At 41.2% G+C, this 21,853-nt stretch overlaps 1 protein-coding gene across 1 annotated transcript in view; it reads right to left on the bottom strand.

The window, feature by feature from the left end:
• Window positions 1-1,275: 1,275 nt before the first annotated feature.
• Window positions 1,276-21,853, bottom strand: part of LOC111672288 (insulin-like growth factor 1 receptor) — a 51,676-nt gene continuing 31,098 nt past the window's right edge. Inside the window, exons 3-21 of the mRNA XM_023429682.2 lie at window positions 21,549-21,852; window positions 21,026-21,162; window positions 19,995-20,139; window positions 17,214-17,422; window positions 16,879-17,005; window positions 15,939-16,174; window positions 15,003-15,170; window positions 14,694-14,901; window positions 13,069-13,376; window positions 12,811-12,944; window positions 11,570-11,729; window positions 11,339-11,438; window positions 10,492-10,562; window positions 10,145-10,374; window positions 9,759-9,866; window positions 8,981-9,143; window positions 8,673-8,802; window positions 8,395-8,529; window positions 1,276-7,219 (exon numbers count right to left, since the gene is read on the bottom strand). Coding sequence (XP_023285450.1) covers window positions 6,694-7,219; window positions 8,395-8,529; window positions 8,673-8,802; window positions 8,981-9,143; window positions 9,759-9,866; window positions 10,145-10,374; window positions 10,492-10,562; window positions 11,339-11,438; window positions 11,570-11,729; window positions 12,811-12,944; window positions 13,069-13,376; window positions 14,694-14,901; window positions 15,003-15,170; window positions 15,939-16,174; window positions 16,879-17,005; window positions 17,214-17,422; window positions 19,995-20,139; window positions 21,026-21,162; window positions 21,549-21,852 — 3,599 coding nt within the window. The 3' untranslated portion in view covers window positions 1,276-6,693. The remainder of the gene's footprint in view (window positions 7,220-8,394; window positions 8,530-8,672; window positions 8,803-8,980; window positions 9,144-9,758; window positions 9,867-10,144; window positions 10,375-10,491; window positions 10,563-11,338; window positions 11,439-11,569; window positions 11,730-12,810; window positions 12,945-13,068; window positions 13,377-14,693; window positions 14,902-15,002; window positions 15,171-15,938; window positions 16,175-16,878; window positions 17,006-17,213; window positions 17,423-19,994; window positions 20,140-21,025; window positions 21,163-21,548; window position 21,853) is intronic.

Genomic DNA, 21,853 nt, shown 5'->3' with positions numbered 1-21,853 from the left:
CAATACTAAATCACTGGAAGACAACTTTGATGTCAAGACTAGGCAGGTTTTGGCAACTTTATATGCTGCTGAGTTGTTTAATCTGTAACAATGCATCATATTTTACCAATTTATATTGGATCAATCTTTTATTTTGAAAATAGCAGACAGGAAAAAGTCACTGCCCAGCTTCTATTTCTCTTCCTGAGGTCACTGCTGGTGTGTTTCTGCCACCTACTGTTACATACATGTACATGTACATACTTTTACTCCACTGGATTTCTCAGAAAAAATGATCTGATAGCTTAAATTACTATCTATACTATCTATCTACTCATGATCTTAGATTTACAATTTTTACATCGAGTTAAACAGACGAACTAAATCTAAGAATGCAATGACTTTATTTAACTTTTGCTCTAGCAAATAAAATAATTACAGAGAAAATTCCCTTATACAATACAGAGTACCAGTTCCTTCAGTCAATCTTGTGTCTTCGTAGTATATGTTTTCTTATTCCTGAGAGCATCCTTACCTGCACAGATAACCTAAATCCAGTTACTGCACTGAACGTTTCCTCCAAAATAAAAAAAATCTCCTACATTCACATGAGTATGGTGGTATAGGTAGTATGTTGCTTTGAGATACCAAAAAAGTATAACAAATTTCAAAAATATACATTAACGTATGTTGTATGTGGTCTAATAGCTGGGAAGTTAAGGCATATTTTTATGTCATTATTTTATATTTATATTGTAAAATAGTAACTTCGGACTGCAGTAAAAGTGCAGTTTATTTATTTATTTTTTGCCTCCTGGGATATTCCTCTGTATGTCCTTAGTATCCAGGACCAGTCCTCCATCATTACACCATTCTGGTGTGGACCCAGTTTTATACTGTATTTAGCTGTGTGGCTGCTTACTGCGTTGCTAATGATGTAGTTTGAGACACACATGCAGCTACGTCATTCCTGAGATTTCACTCTGATTTTCATAATGGAAAACCTGGACCATAATGTTTCTGAATTTTAGACGTCTACTTTGTAAGTTACTTCACCAACTTTTGGACGAGAAATGTTGAATGCCTGTGAGTTCAAGTAACTACATGCAAATGTGGTCTAGCTACTGTGCTGCACTACGTTAGAAAGTTTCTGCTTTGCTACCTGAAGGCGCAGCACAGATGCTACCAGACAAACTGAATAAGAAGGATGGATATTTTGGCTCTCACTAGCAATGGTTTAAATATAGCAGCGTTGGTGCTCAGACGATACACATCTCCCAGAAAGACAAGAAGTGAAACAGTTTGCATACATTTTTATTCATCTTAAATCTCATGTATAAAAAAAGAATTGGAGAAACAGACATTCTCTTTTCCTTCAGCCAATCATTTTTCCCAGTACTCAGATTATATTGATAACAGGAAAAATTCTTACAACAGCATGTACAAAAGAAAACCAAAATGAACCCTTAGTCTAACAGATCATTTCAATAGAAACGCAAGAGTTGGAAGGCTATGAATAATTTACACACATCAAAATCTTGGTAACAAATTGGCCATCGATGTAACAAAATAGAAAAAAAAAAAAAAGGAAGAAATTTGTTCAACTTATGTCCGCTCTGTGAGGTGTTCCAGTGGTAAAAGTGAGGCAAAAATCAGACCACAAACAGTGAAATACCCATCCTGACCTCATCATGTCAGTACAAGCTGGCATTAGACTGCCACTGTGATTAGTCTGCTGTGGTGACTGGGCCAGAGTCCTCCAAACTAGATCCCTTATCACCCAGACTCCCAGCCTGAAATTACAAACCTGCGTTGTTAGGGTGGGAAGAAGACTCACAAAAAAAGAGAACAGCAAGGATGCTTTTTACTGGGATTACAATCACCATGGTAACAGGTATAGGCACAGGGATCTGTGCCGAAGTCCTGTAATAGTAGTAACAAAAAAAAAAAAACCCTCAAGAGTATTCCGTCAACCGACACACGAAGAAGAAGAAATATAACTAGCTCCTCTGTTAGCAGAGGTGTTTCCATAACAACCAGTACAGCTCATTAGCCAACTCTCAGGTCAGATATGGCACATGACTGACTGACTGACTGACTTCTACCTGGTGATTCACACGGCTTCACTCATTAATGAAAAAAACAAACAGCCTTCTGGAAACATTTAAGCTCATTGGAGAATGTGGAAACTCAGATTAACCTGCCAGTTAAACAATTGTTACAGAGGATAGAATATTGGACAAGTCATTGATCAGTTGGGAGAGCAAAGAAACACATCTTGTTTTAATTTTTACTGTAACATATACTTGCAGCAGTAATTTGTGTGTGATATTGAAAATTAGCCAGTTTAAACCATCCCAAACTAGACACAAATCACCAGGAAAGGCTCCATCTTCTTTAACAGCCTCAGGTGACTCACAGAAGTCCTATAACGATTCTCTATACATACAAAAATACCATGAGGGGGTCATCTGATAACCTCCAATTTAATTCATAATAATCCTCAAGAACTCCTCTAACCATCTGAATGAAAAAATATTCTAACTGCAGCATGAAAAAAAAAAGAAAGATTTTTAACCTGTTTCTCAAGTTGCAACACTGTTTCCTAAAACAACCACCAAAAAAACAAAACAAAGGGAGATGCATGTAGTAATGTAATAGAGCCAACAAACTGGGGCTAGACTTCAGGCTAGGGAGAGGGGAGTGTGGAGAAAGGGGATGAGGAGGTCAGGAGGTTTTAACAACAGGGGAGGAACACACCACAGCCTCTCACAGCAGGACTGCACTTCCTTCCTTCTTCCATGATCCTAACAGCTCCTCTCACAGCAGAGCATTTGAGAAATAAACCAGCCTCCTAATCTTCCAGACCCCAAGCAAAACTGTTATCAGTTACTTATGATTTATTAGACTTAGTTGAAACGCTCCCTTTTATGATCGATTTGTCCCAAATGTCACCAGCAATTCTTGAAATCCCCCCTGACCCCCAGGATGGTTTGGTTTGTGGTTTGAATTTGACCATATTAACAGCACTCAGTAAGACCGCCATTACAGCCGGACAACAGAGATGTTTTGTTTTTCTGTACATGTATATAGATTGAAAAAAAAAACAAACAAAAAAAAAAAACAGTGAGGTAGATGGATGGTTGAAGGAATAATAAACAAAACCTTCCCCCAAAATAGCAAAAGAACATCAAAAATCAGAAGGGGGAAAAAAAAACAAACTTTTGTACAGTGATTTACACTTCACAAAAAAGTAACAGAAACAAGGAAGAAACATCTGGGCTGGGAATCCAAATGCAACTTTTTGAGGTTAATGAGCCTTTAAAATCTATTCCACGTGGTCCACTCTGATCATACTCACCTTCAAATGTTAGTCTGATGGGTTTCTTCAGTAAACATTGATGAAGCAGCCTGTTACATGCTTACATGTTCAACACAGGGATCTCCAGTTACAGTTAGTTCTCTGACCAAATGGGTGTTGTTGAATTTAGATTTAGTATTCTAATAAAAAAATATGTCCTGGAGGAAGAGGGCCTCACCAGCATTTGTTCCTCCTGTGAATCGTTTCAGTGTCATCCTCAGTTGTGAAATCCTATTTTTCCTAAAGCATTTCAAAAATTCTCTCAGTGCTGTGAGATCATTTCACTTATTTCTCAACCCAATGTAACTTCAGCAATCTTCTACAAACATGTTAATATGTTGAAAAAAGATAAATAATATGGGTTACTCCAGCAGCACCCTTGATTCAAGAGAGACGTTGATTAGTGATAACATGTGAAATTATCCAACAAACAGGGTTTTTTTGCACTTGCCTTCAGGAAAATAAGATGTTAAGACTCGCAGCTCCATTAAATAAATTCTATTTTGCATTTACTTTGTACCTTGAACCAAGTGTTATGACACAGCACAGACATATGGAACCTGGAAACTGACAAGATCTAATGAAATGCCATAGTCAAAAACTGAACTCATCAATAAATAATACTGTTATCTAAATAATTAAATTAAAGAGTAAAGGGAAATATAAAGATGAATAATTACCCTTTCTAAAATCTCATTTACTCTACTCCTCTATCTCACTTGTCCTTTTTCTCCCCCCTAACACCTCAGTTTTCCTTTTTTTTGTCTTGACAGTTTTAATCTTTTATGTTTACAACACTTCCCATTTCTTTAGCACATTTCCTATTTTTCGAGTACTTACATGATAACAATGTTGCTGTGTACATGTTTAATATAATCTGTCCAGGGTTTGTATGTATGTGTAACATCGGTGGAGCAATTGAAAGGACTGTGTGGCTAGTTAGCTTGCCTGAAAATACTGGTTACTGAGGACATTGGCTCCTTTCAGCTTGCAACCTAGCTGCAGCTAACTATGCTAACAAAGGTAGCTAGCTAACACTACTTATTTTTATTTTCATAAAACTGTGTTCATCTTCAAGTGCATGTCACATGTATTCATCAAGGATGGAAATAAGTCTTGGACTTTTTGTTGTGTTATCCTTAACATGCAGCTGCATGTCATTTAATCACTCCTTTCATTTAGTAGCACTATTTAGCTAACTCTTTTAGCATTTACAAATGTCGTATGAAAAACTGGGAAAATAAAATAAATGATCAAATCTATGGCAAGAACCCCAAAAAAAGGGAAACTCAGGAGTTGAAAGATGACATGAGCCAGTGGAATAGGGAAGTAAGATACATTTCTAAAGTTATAATTTATTTTATCCCCTGGCTGAGGGTAAAGGGAAACAATAACAAGCTTTTTAAGTCTTTATGCTCCATTTCCATTATCTAATAACAATTCCATAATATATTTTGATGTACTAAGTTATCTTTTGACTCATCTCATGACATTTCACTACGTTTTGTCAGTATTGGGGCTCCATACAATAAGTGCAAGGACCCATTCAAAACTGGAAATCCCCATTCTGGGTTCAGACTGATGTAGGTAACATTGTCTAATGATCAAAGAAAATACAATAACAGAGTCAGAGGGACATAGAACCAGACACACACCAGACAGGATGTCTCTGGGTATGAACAGCACAAAAAAGGGTAGAAAAGGATTTAACTTTTCTCTTTGACCTGAGATTTAGTTGGGACTCAGCAGTGACGCCTGACCTCCGAGTATGATGATGGGTAGAGGTGGTCTAGTCCAAACCCTAGAGGACAGAGGTCGAAGGTGTCCCGAGAGAACACGAGAACATCGATGGTCACTGGCACCATCACTGTCCTCTAGTCAGATGGGTGGGGACGTTACCGGTGTTTCAAAACACAAGGCAAATTGTCGTACCTTTTATGCAAACACAGAAACGAAACTAGCTCAGATACACTTTACACAGTTACAAGCATTAAAAAAATGGACTGTAGTGGAAACTTTCGTATATTCAACCTGAAGGAGTTTTTTCTCTTTTTATATATAGATATTAACTATATTACAACCACAAGAGAAATAAGGAATAGCAGCTTCTTTCTGTACATGATAAATGTCTCCAACCGTATAAAAGTTAGAAAAGTGACACAAACAACTGGTGTGTACATAAACGCTCTGCCCATGTAGAGATGTTGTAAATGTTGGAGACTAACGACTAGTCTAAAAAAATACCTGTCTGTATACAACAAGGACGCCTCTGAACACGGAGAGACATTATAGATCTAGAGAGACATTATAAATCTAGTGTTCATATTTGTTTTCCTCTTCATGCTTTTCCCTCTGCAGTCCTCACTTTGAGGGGTTTTTTTTTGCTTCTTTATTTACGGGATTTGGTGTTTAAACCGTAACAGAACAGCACTTTGTGACAGGATGTGGCTCAATTTCAGTTAAATTGATGTAACCAAAGTCTCTGATGTCAATTTGATAGAATACAGAAGCTGAAGATATCAAACATCAATAGAGGAGTGGTGTAGGACTGTAGAGGGATGTTTGATCACAGATTTAAGAAGAGTGTGGTTGCAGATCAAAGTGCTTTTGTTTTTGCTTCCATTTTCAATCCGGTGTGTTGGAGAATTAATGGGCAAGAGGAGATAATTTGACAAAAAGTACAATTTTGGCAACAAATTTGGCAGATTTGACCTTTCTCCCTCTGGTTGTTTGTTTCAGAGGACTTGGCATTACGCTGACACCCAGCCCGCAGAGCAGCAAGACTTCTGAATGACCGACGGAGACACTGACCTCTCTGAAGTGCTTCTTCTTCATTAGATATGCTTAACAGTTTCACCATAATGCCCGCCCAAAAGCGACCAAAACGCCGGTCATTTATAAAGGCCTACACATTTTGTTTTCCCATTTGGAAATACATATAAAAAAGTAACAAACAACAATTTATAAAATAAGTTCAGCCATAAAGAGAGACAGAGAGAGAGAGAGAAAGAGAGAGAGAGCTCCCTCAAATGATTTGTATTTTTTTTTCTTTCTTTTACCATTTTTTGGTCTTCCCACTCAGCAGCAAGGGCAGTGTCACATCTGACAGCCAGCTGGTAGAAACCAAAAGTACAATATGAAATAAAGTGTGTAGAGTTACAGCAGAACATGAACTAACTGACACTTTACTCCACCTTCCTCTGAGTCTTTGCTCCTCACTGGTTTTGCTGTAGTTCATCTAAAAAAAAGAAAAAAAAAAAAGAAAAGAAAAAAGAGATCCCACCCACTGTGACATCATGTTCCGCAGAGCAGCAGGTGGCAGGGTTTGCAGTCTGGTAGGTGTCTCTGTCCCATCAGCAGGCAGAGGACTGCGGGAGAGGCATGGCACGTTCATTTTTGCGTCCTCCGTTCATGTGTGCATATGGCGGCAGCTCCTCCAGAGACGGCCGCATCGTGACGCCTGCACCTGTCCCGAGCCCTGACCCTGCTGCAAGGCTCGGACCCGACAGCCCGTTAGCTGCCTGCTGACCGGAGGCCTGCTTGTCCATGGCAGCAGTTGACGTACAGGGAGAGGATGGGGAGCTGGGGCTTAGCGAGGGGGCGGGTGGAGCCTCTGAGCTCGGGGAGGGCGGGGTCTGTTGGGGGACTGGGGATTGCTGTGGCTGTGTGGAAGAAGGGGGCTCCAGAGGAACGTCACCAATGTTGTCCATTTTGTCCAGGTGGACCTGTTGGTCATCGGTTGGCTTGTTGTCAGTGCTGTAGAAGAAACTAACCTCTTTGAAAGACGGTTCCAGCTCATCCTTAATGCTGCTGATGATCTCCACAAAGGATGGGCGCATCTTTGGATTGTACTGCCAACACATTCGCATCAGTTCAAACCTATACAAACACACATACACACACAGGTTAGCTCAGTCCTGCAGTAATGACTCTATCCAGAGAAACTGAGCCTTCCTACCGACAATCCAATACTTACTTATACCAAATACTTGCTTTCTATTACTAAAACAGCTATAGGTTTAGCCCAGCGGTCTCCAACAGGTGGCTCAAGAGCTACCAGTTGGCTCACCCAAACGTTCTGAGAATATAGTCTGTACAAACCAAGGATGCCTAGAACAAACTTTAAGCGGGACAAATCTACTCCAAATGCAACTCAAACAAACACACAGAATGACCCCCCCCCCCCCCCCCCCCAAAAAAAAAAAAAAAAAAACAAAAGAAAAAAACATCATCAGATACGCCAAAGGCAATATACAGATGGAAAATTTTAGTGGGATTGTATTTGTAACTTCTCTTCTTATTGTTATAGGAAAAATTTAATCCATCATAAATTTGCTGTCATGTAACCAGATTATAACCTCTTTGTAGTTGATAAATAATAAAATGTTTTTGTGTATTTATATTATTATAGTTTTTTTTTACTTATTTGTGACTCTGATTTACAGTGGGTACTTTGTATGATATTAGAAAATCTAATGCAAAGTTACCAGTTACGCCATATACAACACTTTCAAATATTGTACAACAGCAGAATGCAAATAATATGACAGTGGGTTTTATGGATATGGTAAAGACAGCAAATCATTTTAAAATGACTGCTGTTCGAGAACTCTCTCTCATCAACAGAAATCTGATTTTGAAAACAAGGCATCGTCATTATTCTCCCAGCAAACCCTGTGGCTTCACATCTGTTCTCCACATGACTCCACCATCTGATGCATCCTCGATGTTTGGTGGTTGGTGGCCAAATTTGTCTGCCACGCTCACAACTCTATTGATGTGGATTTAAACTTGTGCTGTTTCAACAAACACATCATGGATAACACAAGAGCACCGAGTGACAAACAGACGGGCTAAGGTATAGAAATCCTAATGACTGCAGGCTGAAGGGCAGCACAACTGCTTCACCGTTCGTGAATAAATACTAGTTACTTATGATTTAATTATAAAGTAGAAGAAAACAGACAGACAGGAAGATGAGAGCGTAGTGTCACTGGTAGTCTGCTGATGTGCAAATCTGTAGAGTTGTGTGTGTGTGTGTGTTTGTCTCTTACAGCATGTCAGGACAGTTCTGTGGTTTCTCCAGCAGCCCTCCCTCCATGACAAAGCGCAGCACCTGTTCATTGGACAGACCCTGGTAGGGCTGCTCTGCCAGAGTGGCAATCTCCCACAACACAACCCCAAATGACCTATACCGGTGGAAAGATAGAAGGGGTAAATAAGTATGTCTTCCATTATCATAATTGTCATCATAAGACAATTTTTGGCAGCAGAAAACAGAGAGAACAAAGCTGCCACGTGTGTTTGATTGTGTTTGTGTGTGCCTGCTCACCAGACATCAGAGTTAGTGGTGAAGACTCCGTCCTTTAGAGACTCGGGTGACATCCAGCGGACGGGGAGCAAACCCTTACCACCTTTGCGGTAGTAATCTGTCTCATAGATATCTCTGGTCATGCCGAAATCTACCAATACACACAGACACACACAGGGAGGAAGTGAAGCTTTGACAATGGCTACAAAAAAACATCCACAGCATTTGAAGAAGATGGTTCTAATTCCACTTAACGAGCAAGCTCCCACCTCCCTCCCATTTCAGACCCTTCGCTGTCAGTGACCTCTGACCTCTCCACAGTGCTTTACCTCCTATCTTAACAGTGAAGTCCTCGGCCACCATGCAGTTCCTGGCTGCCAGATCTCTGTGGACAAACTTGTTGGCATTGAGGTAAGCCATGCCGTCAGCGATCTGCCCTGCCATCTGAAGCATCTTCTTCAGAGGGGGGAGAGACAGGCTCGACCATTGCTGCTGGAGACAGAGAGATGGGACAGAAGAGTAAGTTTTACATAAACAATAAGGTCCTGATGATTATTAATTAGCTGACCCACAGGTTATGATGCAAATTCAGAGTGTTATTTACAGTTGCATGGAGTTCTTGTCAATGTAATATGAAGTTCTATAAAGAATAGAAAAACTAGACCTAGAACTAGCCCGCACTGCACTGCAGCTTTGCCCAATAAACTCATTCAGGTCTCTTATTTTTTTCACAATGTTGTTTCACATGAAACTTGATTGTTCAAAAGGTAGCTTACTCCATTTATCAAAGGTTTGTGTGTGTGGTGCTGTTTGAAGTTTCATCTGCAAGTAATCCAACAATTAAAAGCTGATAAGTTGTGCTAACTTCTCACACTGATTCAAAGTCAGAGACAACTCTTAATATCAGCTGAGAAAGAAAATCATCAAGTCGTTAATATTGAATTTTATCTTATTCTCTATAATGTTCAAATATTCTGCACTTGTTTCCTGTACCTGCTACCGCTGCATAACACCACCCCTACTACACCCACTTATACCCAAGAGGAAGGCTGACCACCACCTCTGTCTCCACAGGTTGGTGACCTGGTAGAAAGGAGCAAATAGTACCTCTTTCGGTCGGAGTGAGCGTAAGTAACTCTTCAGGTCTCCTCGTGTCATCAGCTCCATGATGACCAAAGTGGGCTGGCCCTGGGAGACCACTCCCAGGAGACGAACCTGCAACAAACACAACACATCATATAACATCACATCACATCACATCGCCATGAGACAGGTATGGACTCAGAATCTTGAACTCATCTGACCTTGTGTTTATTTTTTATCATATTGATTTGGATTTGAACATGTCATTCTCTAATGGTTTAAAAGTCTGACATGCATTCCCCGCCAAAGGACACCCTATCATACCCCTTTATCTGACCTTGTTTGCTGCCTCTCTCTTGACTATCAACTGTCAAATAAAGGTGAATAAAGGTGTCTGAGTGTGTACGTACCACATGGTGACAGTTAAACTCCTTCATGACAGAGGCTTCGTTGAGAAACTCGATTCTCTCCCTCATGCTTGCCGATTCGTTGACGGTCTTGATGGCGACACGCGTCTCTGGTTCGTCTTTGACCACGCCCTTTGCCAAGCCCTCATACACCATGCCAAATGACCCCTGGCCAAGCTCACGACTCAGGGCGATCTTCTCCCGCGCCACCTCCCACTCATCCGGTACATACACTTCACAGGAAAAAAAAAAATTACATATCAATACAGATCTTCACACCTGCACAGACAGTTTCACTTATTTTGACAACAACAATAAAACTGCATTTGTCTCATAAACATTTCACCCACTTTCTGCAGCGCTGAAGTACTCTGGGTTGACTGAGGCATACAGGACTCCATTTCCAAGACGGTCGCTGTTCCTTAACAAAACAAAAACAAAGGTGTTTACAGACACACAAACACACACACAAAAAGCATGCCTGCATACTTTTGGGGTCCACATGATGTATAATCATAAATATCACAGTTTTAGCTTCCAGAGAACATTGGAAAAATGCGCAATACTGACACATTTTAATTTCAAAGTCGACTGATGTTAGAGCAATTCAAAATATTCAATCAAGATGAAAAAAATATTGTAAGAGTTTATTCCTTAAGGGACTATTACAGCATATCAGGAGTTGTTGAGTTCTTGCATTAATTCATTTTTTTATATTACTTGATTGTCTCCTGATGTCTATATCACATGGTCATGTTTTTTTGTCATCTTTAGCTTTCTTTTCAGTAAATATTTCCACAAACACTCACTAAATAGTGCAAGTTACAACTATATACAGAAGAGGAAGCCAAACACATAACATTGCAAAAATATAGCTTAATTTGCTGCTTAGTTTTATGGGCTAAAAAACTAAGTGACAGAGAAAATCATAATAATAACAGTAATTATTATTATTATTATTATTGTTATGATTTTCTCTGCAGGTCTTTGCTGGTCTGCTGTGTTGGTTTGGCCTGGCTTGGCTTGGTGACTCGTGTTAGGAAGACCTATTTAATGTTTCTGCTACATGATGTTCTGCATCTTGTATTTTTGTTTTTATTTGTTTTAAGCAATCACATTCTGTGTTGCCAGATTTACAGGTTAACTAAACGATTGCTGTGCTCTACACATGTAACTACAGTACCCAGAATCACACACCTTTTCCTGTTGAGGACCACCAACATTGTGACCAGAAGGCAGATGCAGAGGATGATGGCGATAGGAACAAAGATCATCGCATAGAGAACGTTTTCATATCCTGTTGGGCCAAACATTTTGTTTACTGTGATTGTTGCAGTTGACAGCTTTTCTGTATTATTAGAGAACTGGCAAAAACCAAGAGAATTTCACAGTTTACAGATACAAAGGAGTAATGAGTGTGTGTCTTACGTTCAGCGACATAGAGATCCAGAGTGTGTGTCCATGAGCCGTTGCCAGCCAGTGACGTGGCTCTCACTCTGACTGAGTAGTTTCCTGGACTGAGGTTGGAAAGCCGAACGCCACGCTGGGCCTGATACATGTGACCGGAGACACACTCGTGCTTCTCGGTCTGAGACACACACACACACACACACACACACACACACACACACACACACACAGACACACACACACACACACACACAAGACAACAACAAAAGAAAGGTCATTATAGACAGAATTTTACTCATCTGAAAGAGAATCCAAGACCTGATGTTTTTAATCTTTAATGTGCAGTAAATATTCACAGGGTTTATGGTGCCAAAGCCATTCCACAACTGATGAATAATAACACTCATGTCTCTTCATTGGGCCAGATGACTGGCCAATGTCTACATGAGACAATTGTTTGAAGTTTCTTTGTGTTCATGATTGTGTTTCTAATTTCACTTCTGTTTACTAAGTTTATATGTTCTGTGTAAAATGTGTTTTTCTTTGAGTTCATGACCAGAAACCATCTTTTAGAATGAGCATGTAGTCATACGGCATCAATAACAAACATTTTCTACCATATAATATGGGATATTAATCAGAAGGACATTATGAAATATGTTTATGTATATTTCCTTTCTGGTGCTATTAGATTGTAAAATAAACACTGCACTCAGTAGATCACACACACCAGGAACTGACAGACTCACCATGTGCTATAATGTGCAATAAGTAACACACACCTTCTGTGCAATATACTTCATATGCACATGTACATATTATTTTGTAATCAATTATTTATCTTTCTTAGTATTTGTTACTGACATTTTTCTAGTTTTTCTTTCTTGTACTGTCCACTTTGCTGTTGTGACACTGCAAATTTCCCCAGTGTGGGGACTAATAAAGGATTATCGTATCGTATCGTATCGTATCGTAAAAAATAAAAATGAAAAATGGTTTGTTACAGGTAAGATCTGCAAGTTCAAGAGGTTAATTTTGATTCGATGAACAAACTAATTATTTACATTATGCATGAAGAGGATATTGATTGACTGGTTAGACAGAGAAGTCAACCAACATTTCATTCAACAGATGTGGACAACCCTCATGAATACAATCTGAGAAAAGAACTGAATAAACATGACTTTTAAATCCTTTTTTGCCCTAGTCTTTGACAAAACCAACAGGTGATCACTGAGGGTATGCAGATGTTGTCTTACCTCAGCAGCCAGTTTAAACTTTATCTCGTACATGAGGATGAGTCCATTGGGGTGAGGTGGCTCTGGCCAGTGCAGGAACACCCAGTCCTCGTGGCCCTCCCAGGTCACTTTGCCTGGTATGTCATCAGCCTTTTCTAGAGAACACAGGGAAATGGGTTACCATGGTGAATACATAGTGAGGTCACATGTTCATTAAAACAACAAAAACACAGATGTGGCCTAGCGGCTGAGAAAACACTTGAGCTACACTCCTCTAACCTGCAGGCTTGGTTCTGGAGAAGACGAACTCTGCCGCGCTGCAGCGTTGCACCTGTCGATTGCAGGCGTGAATGTCAATGCGGTAAACCGTGAACGGCTGCAGGCCGGAGATCTGTAGCTCACGCTCCGTCACAGATTGCTCCATGAACTCGAACTCTCTGTCCGCCGGCTCCAGGTCAGCGGTGGTGCTACTGTTACCAGCAGCTTGGAGAGGAGGGACTGTGCTGCTGTTGGTGTGCAGGCGGTTGCGGCGGGAGTGAGTGGAGTTGGCGATGCCAAAGAGATCTCTACGGCGACGATCGGGTGGCCTGGAAGTGAGAGGGGATGGATGGTGGGGTGGAGGTACAAGAGGGGCAGGAGGGAGGTGAGAGAAGGTTGAGTTTGATAATGTATGTGAGAGTAAATTTAAACCTTTGAAACAAACTAGCGAGAGTAAAATGAATATGTAACATTGACAAAGAGATGTGTTTGACAAGATGAGGAGTTCTGTCTAAGAGGTGGGTGAAGCACAAACTGTCACAAGGAGGTATTTTGTGCCTGAGCGCTTTGTCATTTTACCACGATGATGCCAGAGTTACTGGAAATCTTTCCTCGCTCAGCTTTGAGTCTTCTGAGTGATTTGCTTACTTTCATCGCCATTTGGCTTCAATTTCAGCAGCTAGGATGAAACCTGGTACGAACACACTAAATAAAATTACTGAACAGCTCAATTGGTTTTATACAACTTCAACTTTCACAAGCAAAGTATACACTATATGCCAATAGGTGACCACACCCACAGCTACCACATCTGACCACAGTCCAACAAAAGTTTACCAAGTTGTTCCTCAAGCATGTGTGTTTAATTTCATGACATTTGGTTTAATGGAAGAGTTTTTTTTTTATTTATTTTTTTTTTACCTCCACCAGGTTTTGTTTCCAGTGTGTACCAGTTACATCCTTTCATTACCTTAAACTTTTTTACCTTTAATAATATTTCTCTTTTCAGGAACAATGAGTCGTGTTTTCTTTCTCTAATTGTTTCAAACAATGTTATGTATGTAGCAATCACATAAGCAGGGCTCAGATACAGATTTCCAATTTACAAAGGGTTGTACATGTTTGATCACACGCTGCTGTGGTCTGAAAAACCTGAAGGTGAAAGGAAAACGCAGGAAACATGATAACCCCTGTTCTTCCTAAGCACATCCACTCGTTTCTCCTGCATCTGCAAAACACTCTGAGAACTAATTAACATCAACTGGACTGAACTCTGCGTGCCTCTGTGTGTGTGGCTGTGTGTGTGTGTGGAGATGTGATGCAGATGTCTGCAGTACAAGGAAGAACACTAACTCCCTAAATCAGACAGTAGCAGAAACATAATGTAGAGATAAATTAGAGAAATATGAGGACTGGTTTGTTGCTCTCCATGGACCCTCAGCCCCCTCTCTACTTTTTTGTTTTGGCTGTGTTGTTTTTTATTTTACTATAATTACATAAATGTGAAGACTGCTACTGATCTGCACTGAAGTTACAGAGATATTACACAAAAACTACATATTAACAGCACAGAAGAAAAAGAGTATTTTCCCATGAGATCATATCATTTAAGATAAACTGTGAAATAATGATGATGAGTCGCTGACCTTGGTGTAAAAATTGAGTTGTGCAGGAAGTTTTCAAAGACTTTTCGGTAGGAGGCGTCAGCAGCTTCTGCCTCCAGGTCCTCCACTGACTTGGGGCAGGGGCAACAAGGACCTTTATCTGCCCCCTCAGGATCTGGCTTAGTGGGCTTAGTGTCCTCTTCCTGGTCTCCCACACCAATGGCAGCAATCCGTATAGGGATCTTCAGCTCTGCCCGAGGGAGAGGAAAATGTATTCATGACCGGTGTACCCTCAACAACTTGTATGAGTGTTTAAGGTGTGTGTGTGTATATGTGTGTGTGCGTGTGAACCTTTAGAGCAGTAGTTGTGCTGGTAAAGCTCCCTGTCTTCGGCTTGTTGCTGCCATCTGACCAGGTAGTAAGTCTGGTTCCCATTTGGTGAGACAGGGGGCGACCAACGCACCACCAGCTGTGTGGAGGAGTTGGAGTATGCTCGCACATCCTGAGGCATGGAGGGAGCTGAGAGAGAGACAAACATCAAAATTATTCTGATCTCAGTGTCATCACTATGTGGCTGCTTGATAAACCAGTTTTCTAACAACTTGTAGGAAACGTCTCTCCTTCAGGGTAGGATGCAGAGTCTGCCAGTGCAGATGTGATTCGCTGACATCACAGCGCTGCTATGTCTTTACAGTGCAGCTGGGTTTGTTTAAAACAGTCTTCCATTTCATCTAATTGTATTATAGTTTTTTGCAAATCAGTTTTTTCTTCGTCTCTTTGAGTTGCAGCTGTGTTTATTTAAAAACTCCCTTCCTCTCCATTTCCTTACAGTACATCTGCCTGAAATCCAGAAACGTTATCGCGCTGTCATCATGAAAACAATCCCGCAACTTTTTTGTGAAAAAACAAGTAGCAATGTGAACAGAGCATTACCTGTCAGTCAGTGTGTCCCAGGGACGCTGTGTGTTAATGTCACAGTGTAACTTTCTGTGCTGCTATGACCGCTGTTCACAGCTCTTCCTTTAGCCGATGTGGTCATGTATTCACCTGGCCTCTACTATTCTATGTCCTTCCACCTAAATGAAGGAATGACCTCTGACCTTCCCACTACAGCCACTTATTTAAGATGACAACTTTCAGCTATTTAGTGGAGGCTTTGTTAATCACTTTCACCCTTTTAGCACCTTTCTGTCATTTGCAGTTGTTCTAGGGTCATAGTAACATTTGTTTTCTCTGCTGTCAGTCTTCAGCCTGTGACCTTTGACTTAGGGAAATTATCCTGTTTACCTGAGGGGCTTGTGCGGATGTAGACCACCTTGCTCTTGGCAGTCGGCATATGTTTGTCCTCCACCATCAGCGTGATAGCTTTGACGAAGATAGCGTACTGCGTCCAGGGTTTCAGGTTGGACAGCAGAACTCCGGGGTCCGAGTCCTTGTCTGGCCTCAGCTCCACATCCACCATGTTCCAGCTGTTGGAGCCGCAGCCATCCTGCCCCTCGAACTCTGTGATGTTCTGGTACGGCCTGGGAGGAAGACAATTAATGTCACAGGTGAACAATTATTTATCAACCTTTTGGCTTTCTTAACTATAGTTTTTATTCACATATATAATTAAAGAAACTGACTATGAAATGGAGAATCAAAATTTGATATACACCTGTTTTGCTCTTGTGTTCATATATATATATATATATATAAATAAAACTAAACAAACCGTAAATAGCATTAGAAAACACTAATGTGTTTCCATCCACATGTTTTTATGTGCACTTTCCATTTGTGCATAAAAAGCCTGAGAGGAATCTTGAAAAAAGTGCTCTTCAAATTAATATATCAGAAAAACATAAAATGTTGTATTTTCATCATATTTTTCTCATTGTTTTAGTTTGTTTGAGGTTTGACACCATCTTTTCTGCAATGGTTTGATGTCACTCGACTTGAGAACTGTTGCAACTGACTGTTTATCTCTATCTGTTTATCTTATAATATTCACATTAGTCGTGGACTGACACGCAGATCTTCTGGAAATTGGTTTAAAATGTTTTATTTATTGTTCAGTGCATTTAAAATCCTGTTAATCAATGTGATACTGAGATTCCAACAGATAACAGATTTTTTTTGCCTTTATACAAGTCAGTTGATAAGCTAGGGGAATCAAGTCTCAGTTCCTATCGCTGCTAGAATCAGCAGCCTGGGGAAGGACGCAGTTAATGACTGAAAAACTTACGCCTCCTTGTAGTAGACGATAAAACTGATGAGGTCTCTGTAGTCCGGGGGCCGGTAGCGTTGCCAGGTCAGTTTGATCCTTTTACTGCTAGTGCTATTGGACTTAAACTTTAGGATAGTGCTTTCACCTAGGAGAGAGTCAGAGCAGAGTTAAAATCAAAAGTACTTCAATATGTTTCTGCTACCATTAGTCTTGTTGACAGAGCGATGCAGTAAATACTGACACATGGTGCAGAGCAGGAGGAGGCGTTTGCAAACTGCTAGTAAACTAGAGTATGTCCTGCACATGCACTGGACATAGCAATTTAAATGTTTGTGGTTTGTTTTGACCCTTACAGCTGGCACGGTCGCCGTTGTTTCGGAAATCGCTCTCATCAAAGCGGCCCTGGATGCCCGTCTTGTTCCACATGTTGCGGATCTCAGACATGCAGAGCTTTGGGTTAGCTCTGAAGAACAGCTTTCCTGTTTTGATGGTGAGATTGTGCTGCTTCCAGTCCCAAAGATACTGGAGCTGCTGGTTGTCGAATGCTGAGAAGGCATACATGCTACAGGGCAGAAAGAAGAGAAGATGAATGAATGATGGTGAACAATTTGTGTCTTAATTCTATATCTGCTGTCTACTGTTTCTGCCTCAGTTTATTGTGTGTATCGTGTGATTCATGCCAAGCTGATGGCCAACTTTCCCATCAAGGACAATGCCTTATCTTCAGTGCATAGTGGAAAATAAGGAGAGGAGAGGAGAAGGGAGGAGAAGGGAGGAGAGGAGAAGGGAGGGGAGGAGAAGAGAGGAGAGGAGAAGGGAGGGGAGGAGAAGAGAGGAGAGGAGAAGGGAGGGGAGGAGAAGAGAGGGGAGGAGAGGAGAAGGGAGGAGAGAAGGGAGGAGAGGAGAGGAGAGGAGAGGAGAAGGGAGGAGAGGAGAGGAGAGAAGGGAGGAGAGGAGAGGAGAAGGGAGGAGAGGAGAAGGGAGGGGAGGAGAAGGGAGGACAGGAGAGGAGAGGAGAAGGGAGGAGAGGAGAAGGGAGGAGAGGAGAAGGGAGGGGAGGAGAGGAGAGGAGAGGAGAAGGGAGGAGAGGAGAAGGGAGGGGAGGGGAGGAGAGGAGAGGAGGAGGGGAGAACGGAGGAGAGGAGAAGGGAGGAGAGGAGAAGGGAGGGGAGGGGAGGAGAGGAGAGGAGAGGAGAGGAGAGGAGAGGAGAGGATAGGAGAGGAGAGGAGAAGGGAGGAGTTTTATGAGTCACTGGGTAACACCCAGACATCCAGGAATGGCTGTAATGTGGGCCTTGGGGCAATAAGATTCCTGTGAGCTCAAGGAGAAACAGCGGAGGAGGGAGTGAAGGCCACTCCATGGCCCTGAGAGAACCTTTCCTTGGACTGTTGGAAGTCCGTGTTTCCGCTATATACAAAATTATTGCCGCCGCTGCTTCAGAATCTTTTGAAATGTCATGAATTTGCAATTACCCGACTTTGCAGAGGCAAAGTCCTGATGTGGGACAATCGGTGTTCCATACTATCTCACTGCATAAACCAGTGAAAACTGCAGAGTGACAGTGAAATGCTCATTGGGTGAAGCAGTGACTGAGCTTCGTACACTGAGGTTGGAAAGGTACACACTGAGGCCAAAATCAAACTTGACTGTTGTCTGTTTGTGTGTCCTCTGCACACCACTGTTAACACTTGTCAAAGATAGTTTGTGAGGGAAGAAGCTGCACTCTGTAACGCCACTGTGCAACTACAAACGAGGTCAGAGGTCATTTAGGTCATACAAATGGAGTGAAGCATCTTCTTCTCAGTAATTTAAGCTTATACGACATATTTTTGAACCATGACCTTCAGTATTTGTTCAGCATCAACCTAGTGTACTTTTTGTATTCATGTAAATTAAATCATTTTGATTGTTAATGTCTCCTCATGTCCCTTTATTGAGGAAAAACTACTTATTTGATAAATTTTCATTCTGCCCCTAAATTTCTTTATGCACTAAATTTTTCAGTGTAGAGTAAGTGAGTGTAGAGTTCTGGAAAGGAGTCTAAATAACCTTAAGTTAGACGATATTCAATCTGACTGCCTGGGTAGGGGGCTGCAGACACTTCCACTTCATGTTTTATTCTATGACATCTATGATATGTCAGTAAATAAATTAGTTGTGATTGATTTAAGCTTTTAGGTCTCTTAAAAAAGGGCTGGTTGCTAACAAGTGGCTAAATGAGACTAGAGAGGTAGTCTGGAAAGTTAAATGTCATCACGCCGAACATAAAAACCAATCTACTCACTACTGCCTTTACAGCCTCGTTGTGTTTGTAGGAGCGCTCTTACAAACCATTTTAACTTTGTAAGAGGAAAGGCTTTTGTAGAAGAGGTAAGAGCTAAATCAAACTACAAGTTGTTAATTTAGTGACTGTGACGTTGAAATCATGCGACCATTTATAGCCTAACATCAGCTTTTTACTTCTGGAGATTGTATTTAGGCTTCAAAAATCATAAAACTCATGTGTATTTGTGAATATTATCTTGCTGAAGAAAACATGCGAGTATCATAAGCTTGTTTGTCGCAGGGTTTATTTTCTGCAGTAATCCAAAAGCCGATGTTAAAATCCCATTGGCTTTTTGTCGAGGGAACCAGGGCGATGCTAACGTCCGGTTTCCCTGCAGAACTCCATTCGAGGTCTCATTATTTTTTAAAAATGCCATTAAGCTTCAGTCAGCTGATTTACTTTTCCAGTTGAAAACAAAATTCTTCAGGGTGTTTTTTATATTTCTGTGACGATGTTACAGTTGACCAACCCAAAACAAGTAAGTCTGTCCATCATAACATAAGTTCCAGTCTGCACCTCACAGTCAAAACATCCTCTCCTCATCGGCCAACATTTCAGCGACGACCTTGACTGGCCACATTAGAACACCAACACTGCACAATATTCCTTCCTCACATTAGTTACTGCTATTCAGGAGATTCCTCTATAGTCGAATATAATGTAAGAACACGAAGAGTAGAGCTGAACTCTGACTGTGGCCACGCACCAACCTCAGCCTCTGCTGTGAGCTGCTGGGGGTTCACACTGGGACTTTGTGTCTGCATGTGTTCATAGCTAAATAATTTGTGTGTTTGTGTGTGACCGTACTCGTCCAGCAGGTTTTCTCCATCGATGTATCTGAGGCTGCGGAGGAAGGCCAGGGAGCTCAGAGTGTGGGAGTGTCTGATCCGCACGTAACCCGTCACCCTCTGGATCAAACCTGTGAAACTCTCCAGCTCCGCCACCATGTTGTCTAAACGCACACAAACACACACAGACACACACAGACACACTCGTGTTAATACTAATTTCTTAACCTGCTCTATTAGTCTATGTATGTACTGTTTATTCACTCAGTTTTTATTACTGTCTTAACTAGGTTCATGTCACTATTATGTTTGGACTGAACTGTAAATCTTGCTTTATATCCCATTCTGTGTAGAACATGTGGAACTTGAACATTGGAGGTATTTCTTTTGAGATGTGATTTACTGAAATCTACCTGCCTGAATCATCTCTTCTACCTTCTACCCCTTTTTTCCTCTCATTTATTTCCCTCATTAATTCATATTCCTTCTTGTCTCCTGCTTCTTAATTACGATTTTCTGAGCAATACCTGGAAATTACACAGTTCCGTATCTTAACAGACCTCTTGGAAGTTGTTCTAGACTAATCCTAACATTGCTTTTTTAATACAAATACAAAAATTGCTTTAGTGTTAAAGTGATATTGAATATTCAAGTCAAGAGGAGCTGATGAAAAAATCTTTTTAGCTGTAAATCAAAGAGGATGCAATCATTCTTGAGGGGACATTGTTCCACAGCTAATCTAACCTTAAAAAATATTTTCTGTTTTTATAGTACTATACATTCAAAGACGATGGTAATCTCCAATCTTCCTGATTGGAGAAAATGTTGAGAAATACTGCAGCTCCCTGCAGAACTAACTCCTTTTGATGTCATCAGTCATGGTTTAACAGTATGTAACTAACAGGTAATTCTAATTGTCTAAACCAGCTGAGAAACATGTAGGATGTGGTGAAGTGAAATATGAACTCCTCTGTCCACTGGCAGCAGGATAAGTAGTGTAGAAATGTTAGTATTAGCTGTCGTGTTGTTGTGGTACGCTGCAGAACTTACGGCCTCTGCGGATGTTGATATGCAGGTTGCCTTTGATAACAGTGCAGCCTTTGAGAGACTGAGCAGCGTCCATGGAGTCGATGACCTTCTCCTCACACACTTTATCACACAGACCATCACAGGCTGTACAGGACATACTGGAGACAGACAGGGAGAGATAGTGAGAGACAGGAGACAGTAAATGTGCAGTATGTCATTTCACTGACACACTGTTTAGCTAAAGTCTTAAAACTCTCCCCTGACCTTTTAGTTTTTATTTCTGTCACTGAAAGATTTTACATCAGTGTTTTACAGGAGCAGCTAAATGATGTCTAGGACAGATTCCAAGATTTAACCAGAAACTTTCATTATATAAACTAATGGCCGTTTATTGTAGCTGTTGTATTACACTCTGTTCTCGCCCTGATGAAACTTCAGAATGGAAACTAATAGCAGGGTGTGGAACTGGTACCGATGTCAGGCCAACAATAAGAGTACCTCCACCCAGTGGCTCCATTTCAGCCTAGCTCAGACTGCAGCTCACCTGTTGGGTGCAGTGCGTGTGTAGCCAGACGGGCAATCAGGCATGCACTCTCCACCGTGGATGATGAAGCTGTCGAATTCGGGGAGGTGGACTTTAGAACAAAGCTCGGCACTGATGCAGCGCCAGCCCTCGAACTTGTAGGTGCCGCGAGGGCAGTCAGCCACACAGCGTCCTTGGTGGTAGTAATGCACGCATGCAGCACATGCTGTGTCACTACCAGGGACTGTGCAGCTGCCTAGACACTGAGGGTGGCAGCACTCGCCGTCCACTGTGCACGCTCGCCGTACACACTTCTCAGGGCACTC

Source organism: Seriola lalandi, unplaced genomic scaffold (assembly GCF_002814215.2).
Source record: "Seriola lalandi dorsalis isolate HSWRI2012SDOR001 ecotype SW California unplaced genomic scaffold, Sedor1 jcf7180002054898, whole genome shotgun sequence".
Taxonomy (NCBI): domain Eukaryota; kingdom Metazoa; phylum Chordata; class Actinopteri; order Carangiformes; family Carangidae; genus Seriola; species Seriola lalandi.
Note: the sequence above shows the minus strand (reverse complement) of the source record. Positions and strands in the feature narration are given on the sequence as shown.